Consider the following 19829-nt stretch of genomic DNA (forward strand, 5'->3'; position numbering starts at 1 on the left):
GTCCCTAATTGTAATTTTAATTTCCTAATAATTTATAACTATTAAATACTTATAATTCAAAAATGTTCTTTATGTCTTATTAAAAAATTCACATTTTTAATAAAAAAAAGTCACTTTCATATCTTTTATTTTCATGCACTTAAAGAGAAAAGAGATATTAAATTGTGTATTTCTATTTGTTTATTTTGTTGGGAATGAAGTGATATATTATAGTAATTCAGAAGTCATTAAACATATGATCTCTAATATATCTCTAATATATGTTCAATTTAAGTAATATTTTGTCGGTCTGTCAGAAAATATGTACAAATTAAAAGAAAAAATATCTTAAATGCTGATTGTCATATAAATATCTTCCATTTATCTTAAATGACGATTGTCATATAAATATCTTTCATTTATCTTAATAAAAATATTTGGATCATAAAAAAAATTCACTAAAATAATTTCTTTAGAACTATTACCATAAATATTTTTGTACAAAAGGTAAAAAATAGACCTCTAATTTAATATATAATAAAATAAATTGAATGGAGAGAATGTATTGATTAATGAAATCAAAAAGATTGGACACAAAAAATTTCATTCTATTTAATACAATATAAATGATTTTTTTACAGTTGTTATGACACACAAAAAATTAAAATAATTATTTTATTAACCTAATTGGGATATTTATTACTAACACACATTTATTATAAAAAAATTAATAATAAAAGACATAAAAATAATTGTTTAATCACATTAATTGGAACATAATAAAACCAAAAATAAATAATAATAATAATAATAATAATAATAATAATAATAATAGATATTAATAATAATTAATAATAATAATAATTAAAATTTTAATACTAAAATTATTACAAAAATTTAAATCATAATTGTATTGAGAAAGAATATCCTGTAGTATTTTTACAATAACTGATTAAGGTTGGCACAAACAACGGAATAAATTTTCTATTAATCACGTACTTTAAATTGGTAAGGACGGAAGGATTATTGTGGATTTTGAATATGAAGAGTAACAATGAAATATATTTATGGGCATCTATGTATTAAAAAATAAAAAAAGATTTTCCTTTTTATTATTTTTAATTGGAATACATGTATAAAAAAAATTAACAATCTTCAGCTTCAAGCCTCAAAGAAAACTGAAGGCAAAATTAGGGGACTTACATTGGAACTGATCTTTTTGTAAAGATAGGAACTATTAGAAAAATGCATACATCAGTCCAAATTAGAAAAAGAAAGTTGTTTCCTTTCCCAAAGAAGAGTGATTGTTTTCCATCTCTGATTTGCACCATAGATCTGATTTTACAATCGACAGCTGCAACCGATTAAATCGAAGACAACTGGAGCTTAAAGATTCATCCACTTTAGGAACATGTGAGATTGAAAGTGAGTTCTTCCTTCTTTTTATTCTTCACAACACTATTATCATTAATTGTTGATGAAAATTTTGAATCCATTGACCTATTGTTCATATTCAGTAAATATTAAAAATATCATTCACCAAAGAAACTAACAAATGCTCCCGTCGGCGCCGTTTCAACTTTCAGCCAAATCCAATTGCAAAAAAAAAAAAGGACAAAAATGAAACACATATGAGATGAAATTAACAGAAGCGAAAGTGACGAACAAAAAGATAGGATTTTTAAAGAATAACGAACCATGGTCGAGGGTTTGAGCTTTCATACAGTATGAAATAAACAAATGAGACTCAAGTATTTGAAAGGAACAAATAAATCAACGATTAGAGGAACAATTAACCAAATACATGAATAGATTGAAGAAAAAGAATAAGAAGAGTTTCGTTGTTAAGGAGGAAAAGAAATCGAAGGTGAAGGAGCAAAAGAAGAATACATGAATAGAACGAAAATGGAAAATGGATTTAGAACCCAACCTTTGATGCCGATTTCTGATGAAGACGGAGGAGAAAAAATGAAAATGGGGGAATTAAGGTTTGGGAGAGAATTAAGAGAAATAAGAAATAGTAGAAGACAAACTGATGATGCAGTAAGGAAGAGAGAAGAGAAGATTGAAAGTTTTGAATTATACATTGAAAAGCAAAAAAATAATTACAGTCAATATTGAGGACTGTAATACGTATTCCAAAACGTATTTTATTGATTTGGGTGGGGGTATGAAGTAAGAATTTTTTTTTAAATAACCAGGTTTAATAAAAAAATTACAAAAAAAACCATGTTTTCGGGGTATTTACCAAAATGTCTAGGTTTGGGACCCTAGATAAGTGGATGCGCCAAATGAAATGGCGCATAGGTATTAAAATAGGGTGCATGCGCCAAACCATTTGGCTAACCCTAAATTTCAAAGAGTTTGCGCCAAATGCAATGGCACATTAAGTCATGATGTTTCCCTAATTGCCAAACCATTTGGCGCATTAGTCTTAGGGTTTTTTATTTTTTTTTCAATTTTTTTTATTAGGTAAGTGCTTATAAATAATTTTTTTTTTCAAATTTTTTTTTTAGTTTTTATAATTTAATGTATAAAACGTAAATTGGCATTTGGTAGTCGAAAACGAAACGACAACTTATATATAAAAACCGGAAGTAACAATACATCAGTTACAATTGATTAAAGAAACAATACATCGACAACAATTGACTAAAGAAAACACAACAAAATGCTTAATGGCGTCCATCACCAAGATAGTCATTTGTTCCGCACGACGGTCTTGTTATCACACATCTACCGCGATCGTTGATGCCGCCGCGAATCCTAGCACCACCCCTACCCCTATCTCATAAAGTAACTTCTTTCGACCGATTCAACCGCACGTTCAGTGTGCGCGAAACAATTAACCACAATGAGGGTTTGCCAAGACAACAATATAGGGTTCTGCTAGACGAAGATTGATGTGACTGTGAAAGGTTTCAAGCTTTTCATATGCCTTGCTCACATGTCATAGCTGTATGTGCGTTTGCGCACCGCGATGCAAAATCACTACTGTCTCCAATTTACAAGGCTCAGACATTACTTCGAGTTTACAGTGCTGCGTTTCCAGTTGTAGTCAAGGAGGATTATTGGCCTGAGTATGATGGGGAGGTAGTTTGGCATAACGACGTAATGCGGCGAAAGAAAAAGGTCGCCCCAATAGTACGTAGATTAGAACCGAAATGGACGTCCATGACAAATTGGAAAGAAAATGCAGCATTTATCGTCAAGTGGGGCACAATAAAAAAAGATGCCCTAATCATGGCTCGACCTCGTCGCAAGTTTAATCTACTCTGTATTTTTCTTTTACGACAATGTATCAATTTTGCTTGCCACCTCTTGTAACCTTTCCTCAGTCTTTCATCAATAAATTGTGCTTTAGTAAAAACCGAAATCGACGACGCAAACATTATTTAGGGTTAATAAGAATTTTACAAACTCGATTTATCAGACGTTTTTACGAAAAATAAAAGACCGGAATCAAAAACTTTGCGCGAAAATACCTGAAACGGGTTAATTTTGAAATAAAAAGGCACAACACATAGGAGCCAAATAAAATGGCGCCTATGTGTTGCATTGAGAGTGCATGCGCCAAATGGAATGGCTAACATGCATGTGCCCTAAATTTTCCTTCATTTGCGCCATTTGGTATGGCTTGTAATGTACACATGCGCCATTTGGTATAGCGCATCCACTTATATCAGTCCCCAAACCTAGACAGTTTGGTAAATACCCCGAAAATATGGTTTTTTTGGTAATTTTTTTATTAAACATGGTTATTTAAATATTTTTTTCATGAAGTAATGTCATTATGAAAAATTAAGTAATAATTAGGGTTAATGTAATGATATTTAGGTGCCTTAAAATGACTCTCAAAATGGTTCTCAGAAGGTTAATTAAGTAATTGTTTATGTAATCAGTTTTAGTATATTAAAAGTAGACTATACACACAGCATGTAAAGGTAATATTTAAAAAATTATTTCACAACTATTTTTTAGTATTTTTTTCTTATTCTCGCTATTAATATTTTGTAGTATCTTAGACTAATACATTTTTTTATATTTAATTCATTCCAGATGATCAAAGAAATTGATCCTATATTAGTGCAAAAATTCATACACAATCTACGAGCGCGATGAAATGTTTATGATCCTAACGACCATAACCATCTCATGCATTTCAATATTCAGTGTGTCATCTGCTTCACGATTCATAGTTGTATCATCGTCACATCTATTTTTTATTTGTCATTTATAAAATTGTTTCCAATGTATCTTTGAATTTCTTTATGTCATATTGTTGGTATTGAATTTCCAATTTTTCATTTTATTTCATTTTATATTTTATTTCGATGATGTTTATCATATTGGATTTTAAATGAATACAAATTTATTACTACAACATCCACGTTCAATTTGATAAATTTAAATTCATAACACCTCAATTATTATAGAGAATTTCTTTGGCCACCTCCCAACCTTCTAGTTCACCTCTGGTGAAAAACCCAAACTACCCCTGACTTCAGAAATGCATTTTCGAAATGCAAGAAAAATGTGTTTTCGGAGATGCATTTTCGAAAGCGCCTTTTTTTTTTTGAAAAATTGTCTTATTTCGGAAATGCAGTTCCGAAAACAACATTTCGGAAGTTCATTTCCGAAATATTGCGCGTTTTGCAGATTAAGCAAAACAGTCCCCCTGCCCCATTCATTTTACCCTAAATCTTCTTCAAACTTCCTCTCTTCAAAAATTTCTGCAAAAGCAAGTGTACATTCCAAAAGCTTCTCAAAATCAACCTAAGTCATCCTAATCTCTCAATTGGTAAGTTTTTGAATTTTTTCAATTTTTAGATCTATTATTAAAATCTCTATTAGGGTGTTTAGAAATTGCAAAAACCACATTGGGGTAGGTTGGTACTGATATTTAGGGTGTTTAGAAATTGCAAAAGTAGTTTTGAAGATTGGTTTAGGGGTCTGCCATGGAAGTTGCAGAAATCTTCCTCGCAGGGGTGTTTCGGAAGTTCATTTCCAAAAACACCTCCATCCCAGTTTCGGAAATGAACTTCCGAATTGTATCAGAAGTTCAATTTTTTTAGTTTTTTCTTTTGTGTGGCATATTAATTGATTTCAATTGTTTACAGGAACATGTCAGGCAACCAACTAGCACGCATCAGACAGGGTAGGGAGACCTAGACTGCGTCGGCTAGACGCGAGCGGGCGGCGGCGCAGCTGGCGTCGACACAGGGACGGGGGCAGGGCCGGGGACGACGTGTGCGAGTTTCCGTGGGCGGGGGAGAGGGTACATCTGCTTCAGGATCTAGGAGTCGGCTGGCTCGGGTATCTTCTTCCCGCCAACGAGAGGAGGAGGAGGAGGAGGAGGATGAGGAGGAGGTGGCGGCAGTGCCCTACCACGAGCCGGAGGGGGTACCGGATGTTGACCCTCCAGTCGGGGAGGAGGATGAGCAGGAGGACAGCTATCCAGGAGGGCCCTTTGACACCTCTGTGCTGATTAGCTACCACGATCACGTCGCTAGGCGTATCTGGGAGGGAGAGGTATTTTTTTAATTTAACCGTTTATTTGTCACCATTTTTTATAATTTAACCGTTTATTTGTCGCTTATTTAATATATGTCGCTTATTTATTTTTTTTGTAACAGGAGAGAGAGCCGTTGAAAATGGTGAACCACGCCCGGAAGATTTTCAGTCTGTTTAAACCAGCAGCTGAGTGGTTTAACGACCATGTGCAAGGTTCAGGGCTTAGCGGGCTCTGCATGACGGGGTACACCACCATCAGCACCGGCATATAGGGGGCATTTGTGGAGCGCTGGCACAAGGAGACGTCCTCTTTCCACTTGCCGTTTGGGGAGATGACGATCACCTTGCATGACGTGCAGTGTCTTCTCCACCTGCCGATTAGGGGGCCGCTGTTGCACCACTCCCGGATCCAGAGGGTCGAGGCCATTGAGTGGATGACGCTCTATTTGGGCATGGGGCACGAGGTTGCTCACTTTGAGTGCGTCACGACATCTGGGCCTCATGTCCGGTTCACCATACTGAGCCGCTATTATGAGCACCACCTGGACGCGGCGGCCGATGCCGAGCAGGCGGGTGACGAGCTATTCACACACTATCACCGCGGCTACGCTCTCCGGTGCTGGTACATGCATGTGGTAGGCGCTGCATGCTTTGTGGACAAGAGTGCAAGGTACGTCGACGTGACCTACCTCCGCTACTTCATGGACCTGGATACCGTTCACCAGTGGAACTGGGGGGCAGCTACTCTGGCATACCTCTACCAGAAGCTGAATGAGGCTTCCAACTGGAGGACGAGGCAGTTGGTCGGATCCTGCACACTACTTACGGTACGTTTTATTTTAATACATTATCGTATTTATTTATTTATTTATGTTTCGTATTTATTTTTAATACATTATCGTGTTTGTGTTTCAGAGCTGGATCATCTCCTACTTCTCCTGCATCCACGGCTTCCGCTACGATCCTGCGTACGTTGACGCCATGCCCAGGGCCGCCAGATACGTTCTCCAGAGGGGGAACGATGCGGTGGGACCATATTGTTTGTACTTGGACTGCACGATGCACGACGATGTCACTTGGAGGCCGTTCGTCGACTACGCTCAGATTGTCCCCTTTGACGGCATTGCTCTATATTCAGGATGGTTGGCATGCGGGACCGGCATCATGGTCCGGTATCTCCCTGAGCGGTGCATGCGTCAGTTCGGATTCGTGCAGCGGATACCCAGGTCACCATTTGAGGCTGCTCCCGACACAGTGACCCGAGTGCAGCTCACTGCCATATGGGAGGACTGACAGCATCATGTGGTACCGCAGGAGTACCGTCTCACTCGGGTCACACAGGACTGGCACAGTGAGGAGGGATACGTCACATGGTTCTATCGGGTGTCACATCCTCTGCTGAGACCCGGCGCTCCTAGGCCAGCACACGAGGAGATCCTGGAGAACCAGCAGGCCAAGGATGACCACGCCATTGATTCCATGCCGATCTGCCAGCGGATAGAGATGCTTGGGCGGGACGCATTGGATCGAGGTATCGTTGATAAGGGCGGTCCAGAGGCAGTCGCAGTGATGGAGATGATCGTCACTGACGCGGGCCGTGCGGCGACATACAGGCGGCAGAGGAGGTCCCAGGGAGAGAGGGTTAGGCACACACAGTAGTGGTCAGGTTTATTTATTTTTTGTTTTCGGATTGTATCTTTCGCACAGTATTATTATTATTATTTTCGGCTTGTATATATTATTTGGATTTGATTTATCATATTAGTATTTTCAGTTTATCTGTTGCTTATTTTATTTGGCGTTTGCATTTAATTAAAAATGCGAGACTGTTAAGAAAAAACATTAAAAAAAACACAGTTTCTGCATAATTCGGAAGTTCATTTCCGAAACCCCCCAAAATCTGAATAAATGTGTTTTCGGAAGTACATCTCCGAACACACCCTCCATGGGGTGTTTTCGGAAGATCATCTCCGAAGACACCCCCCATGAGGTGTTTTCGGAGATGCACTTCCGAATTGTGAAATTTTTTTAAAAAAATCAATGCTTCGGAAGTTCATTTCCGAAGCAGGGGTATTTTGGGTTTTTCGCTGGGGGTGACCCCCATAGGGAGGTGGCTAAAGAAATTTTCTTATTATATCTAATTACACAACATTCACATCCATGTCATCCAACTCGGTGGTATAAATGGACCTCATTCAATATAGTAATACATTATCCAAGTATTTTTCTTAAGCATCTCTAAAAAAGTTTATTCGTAGTCCACATCCATGACACTCATTTTTGTTGAATGTGTAGAATTGAAAAAGCCTCTCAAGTAGCACGTGCACATGCCAATTCATAGACCTCGGCCAATTCATAGTCCTCGATAGGGTTGAAATATTTATGAAAAATTTACTTTGAATCCCTACAATTAGTATTATACCCCTACAATTTTTATAAAAAAATACCAATTTTATCCTTTAATACTTTAAACCATTTTATCATTTTACTTTTTACTAATAAAAAAAATCTTAAAATTGCACTTCTACGCATGAAAACCGGAACACTTTTTGAATGTATTCCAGTAAAAAAATTGTCATACCGGAACATTTTTTGAAAGTGTTCCAATATGAAAAAAAAAATTAATTCGTCATAATTTTCACTTTTCTTGCAAAATTTCGATATGCAAAATAAAAGTTAAAACTGACTACTGAAACTCTTTTGCAAAGTCTTCCGATAAACAAAATAAAAAAATTGACTACCAGAACTTTTTTCCAAAGTCTTCCGGTATGCAAAATAAAAATTAAAAATGACTACCAGAACCCTTATGCAAAGTCTTCCGGAACAGAAAATAAAACTTAAAAAATGTAAAAAAAACTACCGAAACTCTTTTGCAAATTCTTTCGATATACAAAATAAAAGTTAAAAATGACTACCGAAACTCTTTTACAAAGTCTTTCAGAATACAAAATAAAACTTGAAAGATGTAAAAAAAAAAAAAAAAATTTTTTTTTGAATAGGCAATGGAATTACTAGCGAGCATAAGGGGTGCTCACCCTTGGTTATAAAACGGAAAAACTTCTACCACTCAAAACAAGAGAGCGGAAGAATATTCCAAGAGAAAAAATTACAACAAGACTTTGGCCTATAATAGGAGCAAAGCCACCTCCAAGAATTAGAGACCACCCCACCCCAACATTCATTAAAACTAAACGAATCCCGCTTGAAAATGATAGCGTTCCTAGACAACCAAATACCCCACACCGTCGCCAACCAAATAACCGCTAAAGTGTCTCTTGCAACCGAACCTTTCACCTTATGCATAGCGAACGGGTACCTAACAAACTCCTCGAAGGATAGAACCTTGTTAATTATCGAAACTCTTTTGCAAAATCTTCCGATATATAAAATAAAAATTAAAAAATAAAATAATAAATTAGTTAAAAATACACAAGAATAAAATTGATATTTTTCATAAAATATAGAGATATGAGAATAAATATAGGAAAACAAAGTAAAATTTCCTACATTGATTGATCAAATCAAACAAAATTAATTCCATTGGCACAAGCACAATCTAACTATTATACATGTTCTCATTCCAGCCACCCACTCGCTTAAGCTCAATGTGCACATTGTGAAGAAACAGGAGGAGCGCAACGGAACAACAGAAACTTGGAGGAGGAGACAGGCTTTGTAAGCATATCAATATCAACCCACTGGTCTACACCACCTGGAATGTTCAAGAGAGAATTGCAATCATCCTAGTGTTCCATATGATGCTGTTTCAGTTACTGCACTTGAATGCATTCTACTATAAACCCTACTACTTACAGTTTTCAAACCAATAATGTCTATTTGAACAAAACGTCGAAGCATTTCTTACACAAAAACTTTAAATTAACTGAAATAAACAAAATTTGAAAAGATAAATAAATAATTTAATAGCATTTAATGAATTCTCCCTCTGTCCCAGCATAAGAGTCCACACAGGAATCCCAAAAATGATGCCATATAGCAACTCCTTGAATATTCTCTGACAAGGGTTACAAAACCTTAGGTGTCAAGCTAATGGATTCTCTCCAATGACATTGTTTGATAGGAGATCGACCTACTCCCTTTAGCTTCCATTTGGTGCACGAACTCCCAATATCGCACCTCCAATTGTTGTCTCAACTCAGTCTTATGGACTTCAGTTTCTTATTGTTAACCTTATTTTTCTTCATTTTGTTGTTGTTGTTTCACATTTTGCTATTGGAACTCACGTGCTACCTCTAGAAGTTGAGCTAGTTGTGAGTTGAAATTTTTATGTAGTGTAGAACCAAACGAGGTTTAGGTTGGTCTTCGTGATACCATAGTAGTGAGTTGTTTGAAAATGGAGGTAGGTTATTGGAAATTTACAGTGTTGCTCCACGCTGAATGTCTCACGTATGTAAGCATGACTTAAATAGTCAAACTAGTATCAAGGTAGGATCTAGTTAGTTAAGTTGAAATATTACGAGCTTTGTGGTCTTTCATATCAGTTCACAATCTATCATATGTCGAGCCTACTAAGATGTAGACTTTGTTCTTCGTTGAGCCGACCAATACTAGTCTTAGTAAGAACTTTTTAACCAGTAAATCATTAATACATGTGAAATTTTGAAAATGATCTTATAACTAAATACAGAAGGACTGTATAATTTTGCCCTTAAATTATTTTAAATTCTCCATTGCACATCCAAATCATATGTTTGATTATGTCCTTATTATGTGAAACGCATTTGAAGCCTCACAAACTTTCAATCAGCGTTACCTTGTACTTGAAGCCCTATTGTTCATTCACTGTGTTTTTAGTACATTTGACCACGGCCAAATTTCGGTCATTGATGTAATGAATCAGAGAACTAAATTAATTAATGGATCTCGACACCAGAGATAGAAACAGTAATCCCATTGTTTGATTTTTTATGTAAAAATAGCATTAGTTTGTAACAGCAAGCAAGGAGTATTGTACTTGTATTGTTTCTTAAATTGTATATAGTTCTGTAGTCATGTTAAAAGCAACACTCACTGTAGTAATGCTTCAAAAGATACATTCAATAAAACAATTCATAAATGTCTTCACATGGTTATTATTGCGCATGATTAAGATAGAAAGAAAAAATATAAACATTTATGTGGTACAGAATAAAAAAACTGAGAATAGGTTGCAGTGTTGGAGAAGAGAACAGGCGATAACCTTCTTAAGCAACCAAATTCAGCTCTCTTTTTCATCTCAGTCTTTTAGCAATCTATGTCAGCCACAAGAACAAACACACCCAACTGAATTACCAAATTACATGGATTCTGGAAATGGCAGACAAATCTAGTTAATAATCTGACTTAGTTAAAAACTAAGGATCTGTTTGATTAAAAATCTCATTTGATTACTGTGGAACTTGAAAATATTAATGAACACAAGTATATACCTTATAACTAAATAATAATAATTTTATTGTCCAGTGACATAATACAAACAAAAAGTAACATTCATACCTGAAACAGAATTGAAATTCTTCATTCTCTTGGCTTCTCAATGGCCTTGGTTCATATTATGAGTTGGCCATTTATTTGTATGACTGGGATGTGAGCAAGTTTGGACCAATGTTCGTTCCGTTTATACCTTTCTTCTAACAATTGGCAATCTCTAATGTACAAATGCTCTAAAGAGGAAGGGAGGTTGTCCTCTGGCAGTGACTCTAGTCTTGGACAACGGCTGAACTCAAGTGTTTTCAGCAAGGAGGGAAAGGCTTTTTCTGGCAAAGACACAAGCCCTGAACAATTAAAAAAGTAAAGGACTTGTAGAGAGGAGAGGTGTCGAAGTCCATTTCCTTCTAAGGATTTCATTTCAGAGAGATTACGGATATATAGAGACACAAGGGAAATGGGCAACAACGGCTCTTTGATCAATATGTTCACAATATCATCACCTTTGATATGCAATGATGAAAGAGCAGTGAGACATTGGAGACCCCACTCTGTTACCGGCTTTGTTATCCTCACAGAATATACCAAAATTGATTGTATATTGGGAGGTAGGAAAGCTCCTTCACATAATGATAAATCCAAATTTGGAAGATTGCGGAGATGTATATGTTCAAGAGCGGTGAGGGTGTCCATCTGTTGAGGTAGTGATCTAAGTGCCTTGCAATCACGGACATAAAAAGATTGGAGGGCCGACGAGCTACAAGGCAAAGTTTGTGAAATAAAAATAGATTCCAAACTACTACATCTTCGGATGGAAAACTCTTGGAGCACAGGAAAACAATTCAGTGGGAAGGAGGTAAGTGCATAGCAGTAGTCTAATCTAAGAGTCACAAGGGATGTGTAATTGCTCCACATTTCAGGAGGAAGGAATGTTAAGTTCTCACAATTTCGAATACAAAGTGATTGCAAAGAAGTGGGTAAAATATTTGTTGGAATCGTAGTGAGAGAACTAATACCATTGAGATCCAATTCTCGAAGACAGGTGCTGCTTATAATCATTTTAGGTACAGATTTTAGCATATGACGGCCCGATATGTCTATTGTTTCCAGTAGACAAGGAGAATCACTCTCGAGCAATGAGTATTGGGTCCTTTCAGTATTGCTTATTGAATCTGAATCTACCATAATACGAATCTTTTTTACTGAGGAGAGCCAATGTGGAGTAGGTGGTGTTGCCAAGAGATGATCACAAGTATGTACTGTAATCTCTTCTAAGGAAGGAAGATGACTAGGTAAATGTCCTTTCAATTCGGGACAACTTACTAACATCAGAGTTTTCAGACGAGGAAAAGGAAACATGTTGTCTGGAAAAGGACACCATTCTTTCCAATTTCCCATGTAATAAAATCCCAAATTCTCGAGGGATTGAAATGGTTGGAACGAAGAATTGGAACCTCCTGCTGCCATGCCATAGAACTCTTGCCCAATTGCCACAATAGATGTCATTCTAATAATCTGCAAGTCCTTGAGAGAAGGTAGCTGCCCTAGTGATGGAAGTGTCATGCAATTCACACAAGTACTAATGTTGAGAGACACCATGTTAGAAAACGAAGGATCTCCAAACCAACTTGGAAAACTTGTCCCACCATATGATCCTATGCTCAGTTTTTCTAGGTTTGTAGATGGTTCTAACATATCAAGCACATTTTTTTCATTAAGTGTGTCATCAGTTTCCTTGCCCCACTCTAGCGTCAATTCCTCAATATGTTCTTTGCTCTTCAAGTTAGTACCACTTACCTCCATGACATCATTGACATTTTGCAGGTTCTTGATGAGTAATTTTCCCCGTAGCTTAGGAAACTTCCCAAGCTCTCTAACACTTAAACCAATATTTTTCTTGCCTACTACAAAAACAGTTAGAGTTTGAAGGTTTTCAAGTTCAGCAATTTGCTTCGGCATCTCTGTTATGCTTGTCCTATCAATATAAAGATGACGCAAATTACTTAATTTTCCAACATGTTCAGGCAATTCTGTGAGTTTTGAGCAGCAAGATAAAATCAAGGTTTGCAAGTAGTAGAGATTGCATATGGTGCCAGGCAAGCTTGCGATATAAGTGTAAGAGAGATCTAGATAGCGCAACTGCACTAAATTGCCAATTGTAACAGGTAGCATGGTGATGTTGCTATATCTTGATAACGATAACACACGCAACCTTCCAAATGTGGGTAGCAAATCTTCGACCACCTTTCTTGATAAATTATTTGATGTCCATTGAGGGTTGATGCCAAAGAAGCTTCTCAAGCGTTTGAATTTGTCAAAAGTCTTAAACTTCTTGAAAATGTCATATCTTTCTTTATTATATGACAAGTGTCGAACATTTTCATAGCTCTTGGCGCCAAATTCAAGTCTGTAACAACTTTTTTCAGATACGACCGTAGCTAAATCATTAACAAGGTCATGCAAGACAAATTTCTGTCCTCTAGAATCATCATGCAATTGTTGTATCAATGATCTGGATAACAATTCAGTAAAACACCCATCACCCACTTCTTCCATGGTTTTGTCGACTTGGGAATTATCAAGGAAGCCTTCTGCCATCCACAACAAAACCAATTGCTTCCTATCAAGTGGATAGTCCTTTGGAAAAATAGAGCAATAGGAAAAACATCTTTTCAATTGAGAGGAAAGATATTGATAACTCAGGCGCAATGCAGGAAGAATATTATTATCCTTTAAGTTCCATATGTCGTTGTTCAGAACTTCAATCCACTCTTCGGTATCTACTTTTGAACGCAACAGTCCTCCAAGCGATTTCGCAGCAATTGGCAATCCACCACACTTTCTTGCAATCTTCCTTCCAATTGTTTCTACGTTTCGCTGTTGAGCTTCAGAAAAGTCTCCACTTCCAAATGCATGTTTGGAGAGTAAAGACCAACTGTCTTCATCTGATAGAGGATCTAGTTCAAAAATAGGAAATGTGCGTGCAGCATCGGCCACTTTTTCGTGACGTGTTGTGATGATCACTCTGCTTCCATTTTTTCCATAAATCAACGGCGATACAAGATCTTCCCAATCATGATGAGTGTCATTCCATAAGTCATCCAACACAATCAAAAATCTCCTGTCTTTTAAATTTTCCTTTAAGCCAACTCGAAGTAAATCAAGATTGTCGGTTCCTGATGGTGTTTTAGTGACAGATTCAAGGAGAGTTTTGGTTACTCTAAGGATATCGAAATCCTCAGATACACACGCCCATGCTGTGACATCAAAGTGCTTTTGAACTTCTTCATCATTGTAAGCACGTTGTGCAAGTGTTGTTTTTCCAATACCTCCCATGCCTACAATTGCAACTACCCCCATATTAGTATTGCTTTCTGATAGCAACATGTTCATTACTTTCTCTTGCTCATCTTTCCTACCAACCATGACAGATTCATTGAACATAGGACTGGAAGGTGTTCTATGAGAAACTCTGACACTTTTAGTTTGCAAACTAAGGATATCTTTATTATCAGCAAAAAGTTTGAGGGTTTCACACATATCTTTCATTTGGGAATTGATCTCTCCATAGATATTTTTAAAAGGAGAAGAAAGGAAGTTCCACACCTGATTAGTTTTGCTTGCAGGTTGCGCGTTCTCCATCTTGCATCGAAGGGAATCATAGCTAATTTGGTTGAGCAGATCTTCAGCATCGTAGACAGCATCTTTCAAGTCATCAAGCCATTCTTTGACTGAAGGAGTGTTGATCTGCTTCTCCTCCGCAGCGTCAAGCACAGGTTGAAGAGTGCGTAGTGTTGTCCTTAACTGTTTCAAGAGTGAGAGGTCAAGCTTAGTGTTTGTGATGTAATCAAGAAACTCTTTGGAAGCAAGTTTCTCAACTAAGGTCTGGACAGTTGCAGAGAGGAAAGCACTTCCTATTGCAGCCATGTTGTAATAGTAAAACAAGAGTCATATGTGAATACTGATTCAATAATTGATGGAAAGCAATAATTGATATTTTTGACAAGTGAGCATTAAAGCTAAGCTACTAGCTGTAATGAAATAATTATGTTGTTCTTTTGACCAATTTCGTACTGTTTGGACAGAGAATGCTTGTGGCAGAGAAAAAAGAGACAATTTATTTAAGTATATTCAACAAATTTATACTCCATGATTATCCATGGAATGCATAATTGGTTTTTCATAATAATAGTAACAGTAAAGAGAAAAAGAATGCATGTTATTAATAACTCAGTTTGTAAATGCTTATGTACATCAACATTTCTGTCTCCTAGTATATCCCTATCTTACATATTCTTCTTCTTTGAAATGTTTATCAAATGCAAAAAAAATGGCCATCCAACATTGAATTTACATGTGTAAAAGAAGTCTTACACAAATAAGTGACTAGATGTTAGTAACTAGAGATATATTTTTGATGTTTGATATGTATATGTAAGGTTCAAGAATCAGTTTCTTTTTGTGTAAAAGTTGAGAGTTTTTGTCCTAAATTGTGAGTTTATGTTGTCATACCAGTGACTCAATAGGAGTAAGATCCCTCAAATCATGCCAATCAATTGAAATCATTTTTTTTAAATGAAAAATAAAATAAAATTATCATCAATAATTTATCAATCAATTGAAATCATTTTTTAAAAAAATGAAACAAAAAAAAATCAATAATTTGTATTGGATCTATTAAGAGTCCCACATCGGACAATATATGGCCTGAACATGTCCTTATAAAGTGGGGGCAATCCTCACCCTACAAGCCGGTTTTGTAGGGTTGAGTTAGCCCCAACCACACTTCTTAACAGGATCTATCTATCAATAATATTTCAATTATACAAGAAACGTTTTTATATTCTCAAAATAACAAACCACGATTATAATTATTTAAAGAGTAAGAACTAAATCAGTTTCTAGACTCTTATTTATTACAATACATGCTATTATTTTATACATTCTATATTAAATATTTATGAAGAAATATCAGTAATATATTTCTACCCTTTCTTAAAACAACAACAGTTCACCAAATTTCATATAACTAAGTTTTTTCATAGCAATTGCAGTAACAGTTGCAGTCGCATAAAAAAACCTGGGCAATTGCAGCCTCAATTGCGATCAAGTTCAGGTTTTTGCTAGATCAAGTTCATTTGTCCTACCCATTTCCTCAATCGGTACATTATTTTAAGAAGATGGATTTTTGGTTTGGTAATGAGATTGGACTTTTGATTCCAACAAAGCTACATATTTATCAAGCATAGAGATCACTGCTTCAAATTCAGTCACTTGCTTCTCTATTGCATCAATCTGCTCAACATACTCGTTAAAGCTACCACTCTTGCATTTCAATTGCTCCACAAACACCCTTAGCCCTGAAGCCAAATCACCAAACCCTTTATACTCGTCTGCGACCTTTGCATTCATTTTCTCCACTAGCTCTAGATGATTATTAGTCCCCTGACACAAAATCAGCGCAAATTATAACAAGATAAATCAATAAAAATCATGATTGTTCATTTCAACTCGCCAAGTGTGTGCATTGATAAGTGGGGTCTTAAGAGAGGGTTGGAGAAAGAATGAGAGGCTTCACCTGAAGCTCTGATTTTATCATGCTGGCGACACTGCTGAAGAGATCGTTTAGTGACTCAGCAAGTTCATCATGCTTCTGATCTTGGGCTCCATCTTTCTTTACATTTTCCATGTTTGGAGTATATAATTGACCAATTAACAGTGGAAGATTAGGAGTACCTACGCAAGCCAGCGAAACAATCAACCAAGTGTTGTTTTATGGTCCAAGCTGCAGTTGTTTCAAAAAGGGGGAAAACCTCCTAAATACCAAATTGAATCATTAACAATTTTGTAAGGAAAGTCAGAAGACCTTCAAACTGACAAGTGGATTACAAACTATGTTAGATGGGTGCTCACAATTCATCTTCACAAATACAAAACAAATATTCGAAACCAAAAAAAGAAGCCATTGATTATAGCTCAACCATTAATAGGGATCTAGATTTCATGTCACAGGACATAACTTACAACAAGATATTGTAGACTTGTTTGAAAATGCAAGACCTTTCCTATTAGAGTTTGACCTAACTCATCCTTACAAAACCGGTTGGTAAGATGAGGAGTGTCCCTCTATATATATTCTTTCAATGCTCTATCTCCAACCAATGTGGGACTTTAGGATCTTCCTAATATTTCCTAGTGGAGAAAAGGTTTTGTTATTGATATAGATGAGTCAATGAAGAGTTTGATTCATCCTTAAAGTTGTATGTTTCCATCCCACTTTAATGTTTTCTAAACTAAGCTTTAAGATTTCACAAACAGAAAAGTAGTTAGTAGTTAGTGTTCTGTTAGGCTGGTATCTAAAGAGAAATCGCAAATGGCTTTCTTTTTATTACAAGACCGGAAATCTAGGTTAGACTCAGCGTGGAAGGAAAATAGACCGAAAAAAAAATTTGTATCTCTACAGAAATTTGACTATGGACTCCTACTTTCTTTATGTCACAACAGGGGTCCGGAGACCCCTGTTCTGGCACGTTACAACTTACAAGTCTCACCCAAAAAAAAAACACACAACATTCTCTGCTCCTCCTCAAATATTATCTCCCTACAGTTCTGACAAGTTAACTAAACACCTAACAGGTCAGCATGGGTCCTATGAGCCTATGGCCCAACTGGACCCTCTAATCATGTTTATCCTTGTCAATTGGAAATGTATGAATACTTAAAACTCCTGCAAAACTTATGCCCCAAGCAAATACCTCCCTCCATGGAAAATCCATTTTCTGCATACTGAAAATATGCAGAAATTACCGATGGATTCTATGCAGCAGACTAAATTAATTGGTTTATGACAAAATATCCCTCTAAACATACACAATTAATATGAAGAAAAATATGCAAGAACATTCTCAAACGAGCGCATAAATGATCTATAATTTTGAAACATACAGTGGATGTATCATAATTTTCAAACAAATGGATTACTCACAAGATAGCTGCTAGCTGTAGCAGTAAGATTTGGATGCAGTTAAATAAGGTTGAGCTTGCGTCGCCGTCTTAAAGAAATCACGAAAATAGATAAATAGGCTATCCTTGCATTACTGTCATTTAGTAGTATTCAATTTCTGAAGTAGCTCGTCTTTCCAGTATTCTACCAATGCAGACAAATAACAGAATCATATAAACGGCATGCCATTTAAGGAACGAAAAGACTTCAAACATTTTCAAGCGAAGCAAATCAAGCAATACTGAACTAAACATATTTGTATACAAAACTTTGACAAACACATACCGTTAAAAGATAGGATTCAATTCATATATACCATCACTCAAAGAGTTTTTGCACTTTCATTAGAAACATTTTACTTATATAATAACCACTTCTAAAAGCACACGCGTAAAATAGTGAGGAAATTATTAGATCTATATTTTTTATGTTTAATAGTTGAGTTGAAGTGAAAGAAGAAAAAAAACATAAAACACATAAAGTAAACCCTAAATTATAGATATACAAAGTACCACAATTGCATTAGCAAACAAATATTTCCACACTGATTCAGTTCAACAACAGCCTTCAATATTAAAACCAGTGAATTTTTTTAATTTACTATAATCACTTCTATGTTTGAATCAACAGATGCAATGTGAAGAGAATGAGTGTGAATTTCGCAATGAATCTGACATGAAATTTAAACGAATTCTGAAACCAAAATTGAAAGAGAATAATAGGAGAGAAATTACTTAAGAGTTGAATTGAAAAGTAGGGTTACCTGTTTTTGATAATTCATAGCAATTTGGTTGGTAGGTATGGTGATGATGAGTTAATCAATCGGATGAAGACGAAGCAGTGTTTCAATAATACTCTCTTTGTGAGGTGACTTGTTTTGTTTCCTCTTTTTCTTTATTACTCTCTTTTGTTTTTCAGGAAACGACGTCGTATTACGATGGTTTTTTTTTTCATACATTAAAATATAAGGCTATTTTGATAGATGGAACGCGAAGGAGCAGAACCGAATAGAATGAAATAATATTATCTTTCATTGTTTGAATTGATACAAAGAGAATTGAATGAAGCGGAACAATTTTATTCCATCAAATTCTCTATTTTTTTTCATTCAATTTGGGGTGTGTAATGAATAAAATAATCAAACAATAGAATGATATTTATACTATTCCGCTCCATTATGCATTAAGTTATTTAAGAAATTTTAACTATTTATTCTCATGTCAAAGGGTGGGAATTATATATTTTCATGGGAATAAAAAAATAACTGACTCAAACTACCCAATTTTATATTATTTCAACACATTATTTTATATTTTAAAAATTTTAAAATTATAAAATAAAATAAAAATTCAAAAATATTCCTAGGAACCTTAATTATTTACTAAACAAATTTATGGGAATAAAACTCCTGGCATTAACATTCCAAGGAATAACATTCATGAGATTGTAATTCAAATGTGTCAAACAAACGCACCCTAGTAATCGTTGTTATTGTAAGAACGAATTTTTTGGTGGCATTTAAGTCTCTTTAAAGGTTTATCTAAAGTTTAACCTGTATCAGTAGAGGATAATTGAGGTCTTAGAATTGTCAAACAAATTAAAAGGTCGGGTTCCCAACTACAGCCAGCGGCACTTTGAAATTCAGAGTCATCTCAAGTTTTTGGAGAACCTGTGTAGATTAGCTATAGTTTACCTACAGTCAAATAAATCGAGGCCATATTTAATCAGGATTTAACCTGACAAATAATTTATGAGGCTCTATTTACCTATAGTTTGACCCTGGAAAATTTGAGGCCCTGTGCGGTAGCCTGCCTTGCACGCCCTCAAACACGACCCTGCTAGAATCCTCCATGGATCCCTCATCACTCTTCTCGGAGATAACTGCTCTTCATGAGCAACCTGAGAT

At 35.8% G+C, this 19829-nt stretch overlaps 2 protein-coding genes across 4 annotated transcripts; both read right to left on the reverse strand.

Moving 5' to 3' along the window:
• Window positions 1-9704: 9704 nt before the first annotated feature.
• Window positions 9705-15651, reverse strand: LOC131593211 (putative disease resistance RPP13-like protein 1). Its single transcript, XM_058865486.1, has 2 exons — window positions 10990-15651; window positions 9705-10800 (listed from the first exon to the last, which is right to left on the reverse strand). Exon 1 carries the CDS (start codon window positions 14845-14847, stop codon window positions 11041-11043), a length of 3807 nt encoding a protein of 1268 aa, XP_058721469.1. The 5' UTR covers window positions 14848-15651; the 3' UTR covers window positions 9705-10800; window positions 10990-11040.
• Window positions 15652-15791: 140 nt separating this feature from the next.
• Window positions 15792-18840, reverse strand: LOC131593212 (biogenesis of lysosome-related organelles complex 1 subunit 2-like). 3 transcript variants are annotated; one of them, XM_058865487.1, is made up of 4 exons: window positions 18687-18840; window positions 17906-18067; window positions 16499-16656; window positions 15792-16365 (listed from the first exon to the last, which is right to left on the reverse strand). In XM_058865487.1, the coding sequence occupies exons 3-4, from the start codon at window positions 16607-16609 to the stop codon at window positions 16093-16095; spliced, it is 384 nt and encodes a 127-aa protein (XP_058721470.1). In that variant the 5' UTR covers window positions 16610-16656; window positions 17906-18067; window positions 18687-18840; the 3' UTR covers window positions 15792-16092. The 3 variants fall into 3 exon arrangements, with proteins under 3 accessions (XP_058721470.1, XP_058721471.1, XP_058721472.1); XM_058865488.1 differs by having other exon boundaries at window positions 16499-16736; XM_058865489.1 differs by lacking the exon at window positions 17906-18067 and having other exon boundaries at window positions 18687-18801.
• Window positions 18841-19829: the final 989 nt, after the last annotated feature.

The sequence above is a fragment of the Vicia villosa genome, linkage group LG3 (assembly GCF_029867415.1).
Source record: "Vicia villosa cultivar HV-30 ecotype Madison, WI linkage group LG3, Vvil1.0, whole genome shotgun sequence".
In the NCBI taxonomy this organism is placed as follows: domain Eukaryota; kingdom Viridiplantae; phylum Streptophyta; class Magnoliopsida; order Fabales; family Fabaceae; genus Vicia; species Vicia villosa.

Coding starts and splice junctions, on each gene's coding strand:
- LOC131593212 (XM_058865487.1), bottom strand. CDS start 16,609: ATGGAAAATGTAAAGAAAGATGGAGCCCAAGATCAGAAGCATGATGAA. Junction 16,366..16,498: donor TGATAAAATCAGAGCTTCAG/GTGAAGCCTCTC, acceptor ATTTTGTGTCAG/GGGACTAATAATCATCTAGA.
- LOC131593211 (XM_058865486.1), bottom strand. CDS start 14,847: ATGGCTGCAATAGGAAGTGCTTTCCTCTCTGCAACTGTCCAGACCTTA.